We start from the raw sequence: 13,657 nt of genomic DNA, 5'->3' as shown, positions 1-13,657 counted from the left end.
ATCTAGGAGCCCAGATGAGGCGGGCAGAGGGGTGAGGAGAGAAAATGGAGACTAAAGCAGACGATAAGATATAGTCAGGGAGCAGGAAAGGTGGTGAAAGGAGAACATTTTAGAGAATGACATTTTCCGCCCCTGTCAGGTTTCGAATTCGAGACATATTGAATGAGAGGCAAACACTTTAACCTCTAGATCACGAGAGCTCCGTCTTTTGAGCTTTAAAAAAATCGAAAAAAACCCCATTGTTGTTAAATTAAGTTTTTTTTGTCTAATTGTCATAAGCTTATAAGACCACGCCAACATACAGGGTGATCACAAAAAACCTTTACAACTTGTTTTGTAAATATCTTCCTCCATACCCAAGTTTTGCGTTTCAGATTTGAACATAACGTTTGAAAGCCAAAAGGAATATGACTGATATGTATTTTAGATAAGTCCTTTGAATGGTTTTGCCCTATATATTGTTTTAAAAAAACAACCCATTTTCAACCCTGTCGCCATTTTCATAGCATGAAGCAACTGTTCGCTTTCGGCCTACCACTAAAAGTTGCAACAATCGCGCCATATTACAAGCTACAGCAGTCTAACAAGTCAACATAAGTCTGCAGATATTATTTTTCCCAAATTGTGTTTGCCTGCTTAGATCATGGTTAGGTTTACTAAAGAGCATAGAGCTTTTTGTATTGAACCTTGCCTCTCCACAAACTCACCATCGCTGACATTTCGTAAGTTCTGCGCATGGCATGGAGAGAATGCTTAGCAGGTGCCCTCAAGACTTTTGGCGTCATGAGTAGAGAAGTTCCGTCAGTTTGGATCTATAGTGAATAAGGACTAAAAAGTTCTTTTAAAAATGACCACTTCAAGTCGAACATGCACCATGCGCGGCCCTTTAAACGTCACCAGAGTGCAGGTTTCAGTAGCCGAGTCCTATGAGACATCTGTCCGTGCATGATCTGCAGCTAGGACTTTTCTACACATCAACAGTCTGCATTCTCAGGGCAGATCTTAACCTACAACTATACCAAGTTCATCTCCGCTAGGCTGAGATGACATGGATCAGAGAATGGCAATGTGTTCATGATTCCTCAATTGTCTTTTAAAGAGGGATCATTTCCTTGATGACATTTGGTTTAGTGCAAAGCCCATTTTCAACCTGCGGGATATGTTAACTCCAAAAATGCTTTCTATTAGGCTCCCCACTCTATTGACTCTAGAAGCCACTTCTTAGTGAACATGTACAGTGTATGTGGCTTTAAAAACTCATGGTTTAGCAGGTCCTTGTGTTAGGGCGCCACTGAACATTTCGAACGAGGCGTTAAAAATGTGTCGAGTCCAAAGGAGGAAATGTGGAGCACTGTTTCTAGGAATTTCAAAATGAAATCATCAGGCCTTTTACATTCTGTAAAAGAAATTAAATATTGTTTAGATGTCACAGTGATGGAAAATTAATGTCAAAGAGAAAATAAAGAAAAAAGGTCAACTTTCCCCGACTTCTTTTACAAGATTTTTAAACATTGGTGAACTTTGCGTTTTTAGATCCTTTTTCTTTTAGCCGTTTCCGTTTTCAAAACATGTTTCTTCTTCGTGGATTTTATATCAAACAAATTCCTTTTGAATGAATTATGTCTGTTCCAAATTACAGCATTCTAGAACAATTTTTGCGCGAGATATTCAGAAAAAAAGTTTTTTTGGGATCACCCTAATTTAGATTATTCAGGTGATGAGTTTTATTTCTTTGGCTTTTGTTCTTCATTATTTCTTTGATTAAGGAAGTAAAAATTCCTCAGGCGAGAACCTAATCACATACTGCATGCATGCAACGATGAATAGCCCACCCGTTGCAACACAGACGTTTGTTCAAATAATATACCTTGAACAAAAATAATAATATTATTACATGGCAGTGACCTTCAGTGAGAACGGAAGTGCGATGAGTACTTTTCAGCCTACAGAACCTTCTTCTCCTTTTTACCATTCATGATTTTAAAAGTGAAGGAAATATTGGTCAGGTCCTGGGCAGAGGGATCCAAAAAAGCTGTGGGAGCCTAGAGAACTTGCAGCAGACAGCTGCAGTCTTCGCACTACTTGAGACTGGGATGTCCATTTGGAAGAAGAAGAAGAAGAAGAAGAAGAAGATGAAGAAGGAGGAGGAGGAGGAGGAGGAGGAGGAGGAGGAGCAGGAGAAGGAGAAGGAGCAGGAGCAGGAGGAGGAGGAGGAGGAGGAGGAGGAGGAGGAGGAGGAGGAGGAGGAGGAGGAGGAGAAGGAGAAGGAGAAGGAGGAGAGGGAGAAGGAGAATGAGAAGGAGAAGGAGAAGGAGAAGAAGAAGAAGAAGGAGGAGAAGAAGAAGAAGAAGAAGAAGAAGAAGAAGAAGAAGAAGAAGAAGAAGAAGAAGAAGAAGAAGAAGAAGAAGAAGAAGAAGAAGAAGAAGAAGAAGAAGAAGAAGAAGAAGAAGAAGAAGAAGAAGAAGAAGAAGAAGAAGAAGAAGAAGAAGAAGAAGAAGAAGAAGAAGAAGAAGAAGAAGAAGAAGAAGAAGAAGAAGAAGAAGAAGAAGAAGAAGAAGAAGAAGAAGAAGAAGAAGAAGAAGAAGAAGAAGAAGAAGAAGAAAAAGAAGAAGAAAAACGAGCAGCAACAGCAGGAGCAGTAGCTGCCTGGTGTCACAGGTAAATAAATTTGCGAGAAAAAGACCACCGAAGTTTAATGCATTCCGAAGTTTGAGTGTTCCAGGTAACTTCCAATTTACATTTCATGTGCCTTTGATTAACATTATTCAGTAAAATCCACACAGAAAATATGTCAAAATTTCTCTAAACTAGGAATCTACTGAGCAGATAGAACGTTGTAATTCTGAGGTAGCGACTAATCTATAATATCTTCAGTGAAACTCTTTCCCAACTCACCCTCTCCAGCGTTAAAAATGACAAAAACAAAAAGATACAAAGTAAAGCAACAGGAAGAAAAGGATTGGGTTGTACAAGTAGTTTTGCAATAGGGCGTATTCTTTTGTTAGCTATGATTATGTTTTTCTCAGTCTTTAAGATGTCATTTAAAACTAACGAGTTAACCTTACTTAAGAATTTCTACTCACAGATGTTTCCGTTTGATTATCAGATACCATTGTCTTCATTTGCTTGTCTATTTTCCACTTCTTTTTATCTTTACGTGCCACGATGTCGTCTTGGCTGGCCATTCTATTGTTATGCCTTATGTAAGGGAAAAGTTGATAAAGAATTAACTATTGTAATATGACACAATACTGACTCATTGTTACTACTGTGATACTTGTACGGAGAAGAACATACTTTTGTAGGGTTCATTTAGTTTAAAAAATGTAAAGTTGCAAAAATGGCGGAGTATTTGGCAAAATAAACCCAAGGTTCAGATAAGCCTCGTAAAGGGAATCGAACCAGATCTGTCTGAACCACAGTCCCGCATATCACATGACATTATCTGAAGTAAGAAAAGGTCCGTTAAAACGACAACGTGGAAGGGAAATGTGAAGTGTTTTAGAATGGAACACATTGTGAATGCTCGATAAGGTGGTTTAAGAACGTTTCTAATATAGATCGCCAACACAAAAACATCATTGTTTTTGTAGAATACATTTTTATTCCATTCACTTTCAGCTTTTAGATTTTAAATAAATGATAATCGAGATGTGCCTTTCCTAGCAATACATTTTAAACGTTCTCGTAGGTTGATGTGAAAGGGTTGGCCTATTTTTCCCTGGCAAGGACGGCTTCTCTCAGCGCGTCCATCTGAGGTTCAAAATAAATATGGTTGTTTTCCGTACAGTATAAGCACATACGATTTCATTATAATTTCTGTTCTAAATTCTTTGTTTTGTACAAACAAAACCCCTTGGGGACACATGATACTTGGATAGTTAAAAAAAAAAAAAGAAAGAATTACCCGCAAACAGGTTGCCATATGAAAAAAGAAGAAAGCAAGAGATCTTTTACCTTTATAATACAAAGTATGACTACATGATTTGAGTAACAATGTAAATTAACACATTAGTTTGACTCAATATATTAACAGAGACAAAGAAAAACACATTGCTTAACAATACAAGTGCAAGAACGATAATTTACGTTCATTTTAATAAAGACAATAATTGATACAAAATTATCGGTTTATAAAAGTGATAATAAATTGGTGCAGGCAGTTAAAAGTTATGTGAATTAACCATGAATTGCAGTTGGATGAGCTATAACGCTTTCTCTTTTTCTTCTCCTCTGTTGGTATTGGCTCTGTATCCCCCACCCACACTTTTTAACGCTAAAATGCCACTATCGTGTCTATGTATATTGTCGTACTCAAACTTGAACTCCAGAATTCTCTTCCCGGACGTGAAATCGGCGCTACTGGGAACCTTAAACAACTACATCAAAAACAGGATGCGCTCGAAATAGTTTGGGTTAAGTGATGAGAACACATTTCAAAGTAACGGAGGAGGGATGTAACAAAAATTATTTGATAGAAATTGTTCACAGTAAACTGTCAAGAGTCACGGAATCATAGATAAATTAAAACCAAAAAAAAAATTAAAGAAAAATGCAAATGTGTCTTATAGTGTGTCTATTGGAACTCCGTATCGCAGACAAATAACTAGATTAAGTTAACCCCCACCCCCCACCCCCACTCCGAATAAAAAAAAAAGAGTATGCGAAAGAAATACAGGAGCACAAAATACCCCAAAACGAATTAAGCAAACAAAAATACACACATAAATACACAAAACAAAAAGACGACAACAGCAACAACAATTAAAACGACAAAACAAACCCCAAAACAAACAGGGACAAATATGTGAGGCAGCGTGGAGGAATCAGGCTCTCGTCAATTTTTGAGCATATTGATTTGATTGGTATCATCTTAAAGCTTGTTCATTTGTCTTGCTTTCAATGAAAAAAATAACCATCCATCTTCAATAGAAGTGGAGATATTTTGGATTGAACAAGGTGGGGGTCACCTGGTTTAAGAGGTAAACTTAGCGAGAAAATTGCTGCCAAAGCTTGGAAAGTTCCGAAGCTGGAGAGTCCATGGAAACTGTACATTTATATTTTTGAGCCTTTAATCAACGTTTTCGGTGAAATCTTCAAAGGAATGTGTTTGTAAATGGACATAAAAGGTGTTGAGCCAAAAAACACAAATTTGATAAAAATTGCTAAGCAGGGAGAAAACTGCTGTTTTCTTCGATTTAATTATTTTGACGAGAGCCTGATTCCACCACGCTGACTCACATATATTTTTCAAAAGGTTTCTTAGCACTTATGGATTTCGAGGCCATCTCTAGCTGTGACATACACCAATAAGCTTTTCCCGTAGCCACTCAGAAAGGCCTTGACTCATTATGAGGTTAACTCAACATTCTGTCTTGTGTCAGATTGTACACAATAGTTAGCAAAGATTACTAAGGGGAAAAGACAGTGGTCACAGTGTTTAATTTTCTTCCTTGTATGTCTTGATTACTTTTTTTTTTTCAATTTGTCTTCAAAAGCTGTTATTTAACTTTGTTAAAATTTAACCCAAAAATTGCCATAGTCACACACAGGGAAAGACGACAGTTGCAAAATCTGCCCCCCCCCCCTCCCCTTTTTTTCCAAATTAAACAAAAGGGGAAAATATAAAGACACACTGAAACTCCTCTGAAACATTGCTCAATTGTTGTCTTTAAGTGGTGAGCCTTTTGCCTTGACCCATCACAGGGGGGTAAAGCCGTGACCCACGGCAGCTGGCAAGGTTCTGGATCATCATCAGTTCAGGATTGACAAACTGTTATTATGATTCGTATCAGTGACATGACCTCGTCAACCAAAGCAACTGTTCACATTTTCTTTCTTCAACTTCTGATATTTTTCTCATTGCCGTCTTCAATTGAAAACAGCAAAAAGAGACCGGACTAAAGCTGAAGAAGCGACATTGGGACGGTGAAATAAAGCGCGGCAACGGTTGAATGTCAGAAGGGTTAAGTGTCGGATTTTTTTATTTTTTATTTTTTGGTATCGTACCATCGACACTCTTCAGATCCTTACAGTGACGGACTACTTTGACAGTGTCCGCCAGCCGCGACTCCGACTGAAAGGGATACAGTATCTCAGCAGAAAGATAAAGATACTTGATATAAAAAGCAACAACCTCCCCAACCAGGAATTGAACTCATATTTTCTGCGTGCATTGGTGAAGAGGCTAGTCATTAACCATCAGAGCTAGGTTTCATTGTTTTGCACGTCGTTGTGCTCTCACTGTGTGTTTTGGGTCACTGTGATGTAACCCGGAGTGGAGCACAGACAGACAAGTGTACTGGCAAAGTCCGACAACTTCAGCTCCAGTATCGCGGACGAGTGTAATCGTCAGAAAAATGACCTAGATCTAGATCAAAACAAAGGCCAGTCGAAATTTCTCCTGCATATTGCATAAAATTGTGTATTTCTCGTTTTCTATCTATTAGTTCCGTTTGGACATTTGTGAGGCATCGTTGAGAAATCAGGCGCTAGTCAAAATTACGAAATCGGAGAATCGCATTTTTCCACAAGTTAGGCAATTTTAAAAAAAGTTTCTTTTTTTTTTTTAGCTCAACCCCATTTATGTCCATACAAAAACATATATCCATATACATTTTTTACTGAAAAACGTTGATTAAAGGCTCAAAATAAGTCATTTTTCATTTTTCAAGAACTCTTTAGCTACAGGAGTTACCAAACCTTGGCGGCAATTTTCTCGCTAATGTCCCCACTGAAACCAGGCCACCTAACCTTCTTCAATTGCAGATATCTTGACTTTTATTCAAGATAGATGGGTATTTTTTTAATTGAAAGCAAAACAAATGTGTAAGCTTTCAAATGCTACCATTAACTCCACATGTGCAAACATTGATGAGCACATGATTTTACCGCGTCGAGACACATTTGCTTCTGATTTCTGGTAATTAATTGAGAATAATAACAAAATGAGGTCAAAAGGTATTTCACTGAAACTGAGGTGATCGACGAAATTTGTAAGGACGCAGACAATGACGCGGAGGTTGATGACTCCGGCAATCATCTTCCTTGTTCGGAAAAGGAGTTTTCAGATCAAGAAGAAAGTGATGTAAAAAAATAGATAAGGAACCCAGTATCGCTGGAGCAGTTAAAACCATAAGTAGATTTAGATCTAGTCTTTTACCTTATTAAGGATATGAGTCTGGACAAAAGCTTACAATTACATATCTGATGACATCTAGATGACCGAAACCCAGATATGTTTTCAATGAAAACGTGTTGTCGCATTGTGAAACATAATGTTTTAAAACGTATGCTGAAGTATCATGCTTGTAACTTTAGTAGTCTAGGGGTTGAGTTTTCATATTAGACTAACACATGTTTTGTATAGTCAGAAAGTAGGCTGTAGCTTCGGTCCTTGGGACCTGAGAGACAAGTGAAGTCGGTCCAATGCGACGCTGCTCCCCTCTTGGAAGGGCGCCTGTCTTATGCCACTGCATCTATTGGGTAGGGATGGTATGTTTGAGAGTATTTTTCACATATATAGATGCTATTTCACCGGCGTTTATGGTGTAGCATATAGGTGCTTCGAAGGGACAAGCTGAAAACTACAGTTCGATTCCCAAGTGGGGAAAGTTTTCAATAAATTCTGGGAGATTCTGCGGAGTTGGTTTATCCTTCTCAGCACGAGTTGGTCATGATAGGCAAAATTAAAGCCCGTCTCTTGAATGATTTAAATCCAAATTATGTTGTTAAAACACCTATATTAAAATGTTAAAAAACATTTTATTCCAGACTCTTGAAACCAGACTATCGACGTGCGCTCTCGAAATAATAATGTCTCGTGGGATTTTGCACGCTGATGGATGAGGCTATCTATACCATCTCATAGCAGATTAGTACCACAGCTGGATGAGTCGCCAATGCTAGGTTAATTGGCGAACCTTGTATCAAGTCTAATAAATAGAGATTCGAACAACTGATGTAATGCATAGGACAATGTGATGCCATGTTCTAATTACTTAAGCTGGCCTATTGCAGTGATAGCAATTTCAAAATAATATATTCTTTTGTTGACAAGGTCATGAATAATGCCTTCTATCTAAACAAACAGAGTTGCAAGTGTCGCAAAACTCATACAAAAACAAAACTATTTGTTTCTACATATAAGCCTTGCCTAAATACAAAACAAAAAACGCTCCAAAATATGACAGACGCTTTCAAACTTGCTTTGAACTTCCTCTTACCATCCACTTAGGACGGACAACATCAGCGCTGTCTCTCCGAGGCTCACATCTCCCAAAGTACTCCACTCACGGCCTGAGCTCATGTAAAACAGCCTATCCCTCGTCTTCAGAAGTGCTGTCATTTTGGCGTGACTCTCTGCCTAGTTGGTCGCCTATCAGACCCTCTCTTTACGTGTATACGAACAAACGCAGATACACACACATATACTCACACACGCACACCCGGGCGTATCATCACCGGAATTAACCAAGAGCTCGGGAAGGAAAGGAGAAGGGCCATCGGGAAAGAATGGTAAGTCTATTTTTCCGCCATTACACGATTGGAACTTGTGCGTTTTGTAGCTTTTGGGATGATTAGAACGATTAATGAAGAAGACTTTTGCTTAAATATAAGATCTCAATCTCAGTTAGAACTGGTCGGTAATTAGATTAGATCGTAAATATGTGTTTTTAGCTGTTATCTGATTAGTGTTGTTGCCTTAGCAGTGTGTTTACCCTTGCCCCTCTTGTGTAGCAGTGTTGTTATGGGGCCTGTTATCACAGTGAGAAAGAGAGAGAGAGAGAGAGAGAGAGAGAGAGAGAGAGAGAGAGAGAGAGAGAGAGAGAGAGAGAGAGAGAGAGAGAGACCTTCAATATTTTAGGTATTCTATTTCTCTTTAACTTTGATACGGTCCTGACTTATCTACGGGTGAAGTCTATAGCCAGCATATTTACACTAGAGTGTTTTTGGATTGCTCGTTTTAATATGAAGACTACTTGGAAAGGGGGGGGGGGGGGATTTGGCTTTAATAAGTGTCTGGATTGTTCTGCTTCTCCGTCAAAACATTTCTTTATTATAAAGGGTCTCACAGTGGTGACACATTTAGAACAGTCGTACAGTGCTTTTCTCCCTCATATTTTCATACATTATTCTTGAAAGGCTAAACTGACACTTTAGGAAGACAAGCAAGGAGAAATTAGAACCCGATAGTAGTCATATTAGATACTCTCTTAAAATATCAAAATAATAACAAACAATTTTGTAGCGAACAGACCCACTTTAACCTGAATAGTTTTTTAAAAAGAATATCGTCACTCATCTATGAAAAAATCCCAAGCTTTCGAGCATTAGAGTCCGCCTCGTAGCAAAGCTCAACAAGATGTGTTAGTTTTACTCTTTACTTTTAAAGACGTGTATTGAAAATAATTTATTGAAGACATGAGAATAACACAAAAGTTAAGTTTTCATTTTTACACAGTAAATTAAAAACAAACAAAACAACAACAAAAAAACAACAACAACCCCCTCCCCCCCACCGAGAATGAGCTATATTAATGCGACATGCTCTAATACAGCAAGACGTTTAAGTTCCTACTGCGGACATAGCCCCTTTGTTGTTATGCCTTCTTTGTCAATTTTAGTAAGAGTTTTACGGCACTTGCATCACAGAGAGGTCGAATAGTTGCCGAAGATAAGAGGTGTTACAAGAGAGTAACAAACACGAAATACGAAAAAAGAATGGGATGGGGGTGGAGTGGGAGGGGGGGGGGAGATAAGATCGTTAGATGTTTAACAGGAAAGAAGGAGCAAATCATACAGAACACCCGCTAACCATCCAATAAATACCTTCCTTTTGATAAAAAAAATTATGGCTGATACTACTTGATTATGATATAACTAGCACTAGATTTCTATCTGTCTGTTGTGGCTTTCTTCAGGGTGTGGTTTTGCATTAAGCTGTCAATTTCCGTTATGAATTAGAACACATGTGTCGTAATTTTTTTTCTGTATGCCCACACACCATTCCACTTGTTGTGGCCTAGAATGTTGCGTCGGTTTTATAGTCCATAGTCGCAAGCTTACTTTTGAGAGAAATGTTGTCTATAAGAGTAACGATGGGGATATCGTTTAGTTGGTTGTTTTATCAAAGAAAAGCATAGGTCAATAGACGCAAGAATGGTGCTCTAATGCGAGGAGAAAAAGAAGACACGCAGACAGAAAAAAATGTTATTCTGAAAGAAAAGGGGGAGGATCTATCAGCAGCGCCCTACAACCGCTCACTGTCTAGCAGGGACTTAACGTGCTTTGCCAGTGAACTCCGTTTAAAAAAACCCAAAAAACCCAAACAAACAACATCAAACAAAAACAAGAAAAGCACTTGCAAAGATATTATGTTCTCTTTTCAGACAACTACTGGTAGGTCTTTTCTTCCCCGTTATTGTTTTTTTTAATGGTGATAATATAATTAATATCTTTTTCCCTGTACTAAATGGCCATTGTTGTGTTACTGTCCTACTGTTTTCCTCCTCTTCTTTATCTTCCTCTCTCTCTCTCTCTCTCTCTCTCTCTCTCTCTCTCTCCCTCTCTCTCTTTCTTTATCTCTCTCCATCTCTTTCTTTCTTTCTTTCTTTCTTTCTCTTCATTGTTCTTTATCAGCCCTCTTTCTCTTAATGATTTTATTCTTTATTTTGTAATTTTTCTTTTTTCCCCCTTCAGTTTCGCCAGTGTCTTTTCACCTTTGTTTCTCTCTTCTTTTTTGTCATAGTTTTTCTTTCTTACTATTCTTTTCCCCGTAGTTTCGTGTATCTATTTCCCTTCACCTCTTTTATATATCGCATTCCTATATTTAGCGTAAAAATTTATGAGATACCTTCTAGGCTTGTTTTGTTTTATGACAAAAAGCCTTTTTCTGAAAAATGTAAATTCTGTGGGAGCATGCATGTTTGCTTGAAGTTGACAAACTAGAATAGATTAGAATATTTTTTAATGGAGATACATTGCAAATAATGTGCTATGAACCTATGCTACTTCTTACATTATTACATCCTCATTATGGATTGCCCTAGATTTCTGATGAGAATATAAAATTATCTATTAGACATGAGGTTTGACGTACCATGTGTCTTGATTAACTATTGAAGGTGTAAAAGGCTGCATCACTTGAGGAAATAACATACAGGTTGTTTAAAAAAAAATCAACACATTAAATTATTGTTTGGCTGTAAATAGAACATTTTAAACTGACTTTTTAGTCTTGAAAGGAAGTTTAAGCATGCTAAATGATATTCGATAGACATTTAACATTTACTGAATTACTCTTTTCGAAAATAACTTTTACTCCTAGGCTTTCACGAGTGAACAAACAACCCTTTCAGCGTCCCTTCCCTTGCTGGATCAACTGATCGATGGCGTCACTGACAGCAAGGAGAGAGTCCACAGCTTGTCTCAAAATATTTCTCACAAAAGAAAACTGGCAATCAACGACGACAATGAACAGAATTCTAAGCGTCTTGTCGTGCCTGAGGCGCAGAACAAGCCCGACAAGGGAGAGAAGAGCAGTTCGCCTATAGAATACACCAAGGTCTGGTTGTTCCCCTCTGAAATGTCGACAGCTACTCTTCCAGTCTCTCTTTCTGAGTCAATTGACTCAAAGCATTCAACCATTTCTTCTGTATTCAATCTGAAACCTCGTACAGAAAACTCTAAGTACGACCTATCCTCTCAGTCTTCTGAACCCGACAATCTACCTAGAGCAGAGAAAGTGGAACCAGTAGATCTGAACACAAACAAAGACCCATGCAACTTACAGAAGTATTGGCCTTTGAAGACATCACTGATGAAGCCAACCCCATCGAAAAAGTCAAAACATGACAATTTGCCAGATAGCAGGGAAATGAGTAAAACCACTGACGTAACAATTTCTAATGAGATAAATAGTGAGAGCTGCAATGGGTATAAAAAACTGGCCAAAAGCAAATGTCAACAAAATGTTGCAACTTCGACTTCTATTCAGATCACTCTCATAACTCCTAACAAAGGCGTTACACAGAGTGGAGGCATCATGAAGTCAGTGGGACCAACAAAGCAAGGCTCGAACTCCTCTCAAACAAAAGACAGAGCATGGGAAAGTGGGTCACAGGCTATGTATGTTTACGATGTGGTCTCAAAAGCTTCTACAGACAATCTTGAGTTAGCAAAGTCTATAGGCTCTGTGGACTCTGGGCATGCAGCGCCGTCTACACTTGCACAGTCAAAATCAGAAATACAGACACATGTCATCAATTCTGACGGCTTGACCCCTTCCGGGGGAACAACAAACATTCCAGAATTGATCAGGTTCCCGGAAGTAGACTCAATCACATCACTGATAACAAGCAGTCAAGATTACCCTCCATCGTGCATGTTTTCAAAATCAAAATTCAAAACGTCTCTTAAAGAAATGCCAAATACAACAACACATTATAGAGGGGTAGATAACCCGTTGATGACCATCTTCAATGAATTAGAAAGCGGGGAAATACCACATTTTCCCATTGAAAGGAACAATCCTCTCTATAGCAGCTCCGATATCAACTCTGATAAAAGCTATGTTGTGCCCTCAAGCTACTCGAACCCAATTTCTCCTTTTCTTTACTCGACATCGTTGGGCGCTCAGGACTCAAACCAGCAACCCCTGAACCTGATACAGACGCCTCATGCCAATCACTCACCTGCATCTTTCCCTGCCACCATACAAGACATGCTCTCTGACCCGACTCTAAAACCAGCTCACAACACTGGGAATCTACACAGACCCACATCCTCCTCAGGCACTGGGATGGATCTGTCTTTGTGCAGCACCCTGCCACCATCAAACGCTGCTTTGTCATCAGTTCCCATCCCTATGGGGAACATGGACTGCTCTGAACTATCTAGAGTTGCCTCTACAGGTGGGCTTATGGCGAATGGCCAAGGTGGACTCGCCTCTTCCAACGACTTTTCAGTACAAAACCCAACGATGTCCTTATTTCAAAATGATGCTATGTCTACGTCAGAGTCCATCTTGATGAGGTCTGGCAGCTCCCCGTCCACGGAGGAGGATGGAGTGATCACGAAATCCGAGTCAAACCAAAGATGCCAGAAGAACAAAGACATCACACGCTCGTTGTTCAAAGGCACCTCCAATCCTTTCGATAGCGATGAATGTAACTTTAGCTCCGACCAAGGGCTGTACTCTTCTTATGCTGATTGCAGTCATCAGGGGAAGTCAGCTTCTTTCGATGAGTTTCCCACGGCAGACAGTTTTATGTCGGCAGACATACCGTCTGGGGTGTCCAGTAGAGACCTGAACTGTACAAAGACCGCTGTCACGTCACTAAACAGCAAAAGCAACTCCAAAGGCGTGGTGGTACCGGCAGGTAAATATCTAAAAATAAGCATTAAGTTTCAGCTAGTATGAAGCCATGAAGCAATGTCTTTCTATTTGCCCTCATCTTCAGATTCCACTGGTAATATCACAAAACCACAAAAGCGACACAATAGAGAAAGCGTTATGTGAGTCTTCCTGGTGAAATCAGGCGCTAGTCAAAAAACTTATTTAGAAGAAGCAAACATTTTTTTGCAGTTTGACAGTTTGACAATTTTTATCGCTTTTTTGAATTTTGACTCAACATCTTTTATGTCCATTTAAGGG

At 39.0% G+C, this 13,657-nt stretch overlaps 1 protein-coding gene across 1 annotated transcript; it reads left to right on the top strand.

Annotated features, from left to right (window-relative positions):
* Window positions 1-6,802: 6,802 nt before the first annotated feature.
* On the top strand, window positions 6,803-13,382 carry LOC101863115 (the record flags this gene model as incomplete). Its single annotated transcript, XM_005102817.2, is given in 2 exon segments — window positions 6,803-8,517; window positions 11,330-13,382. Coding segments are annotated over 2 exon segments (2,056 nt in total), but the record flags the coding sequence as incomplete, so codon positions are not given.
* Window positions 13,383-13,657: the final 275 nt, after the last annotated feature.

The sequence above is a fragment of the Aplysia californica genome, unplaced genomic scaffold (assembly GCF_000002075.1).
Source record: "Aplysia californica isolate F4 #8 unplaced genomic scaffold, AplCal3.0 scaffold00343, whole genome shotgun sequence".
NCBI lineage: Eukaryota > Metazoa > Mollusca > Gastropoda > Aplysiida > Aplysiidae > Aplysia > Aplysia californica.
This window is presented reverse-complemented; position numbering and strand designations above follow the sequence as displayed.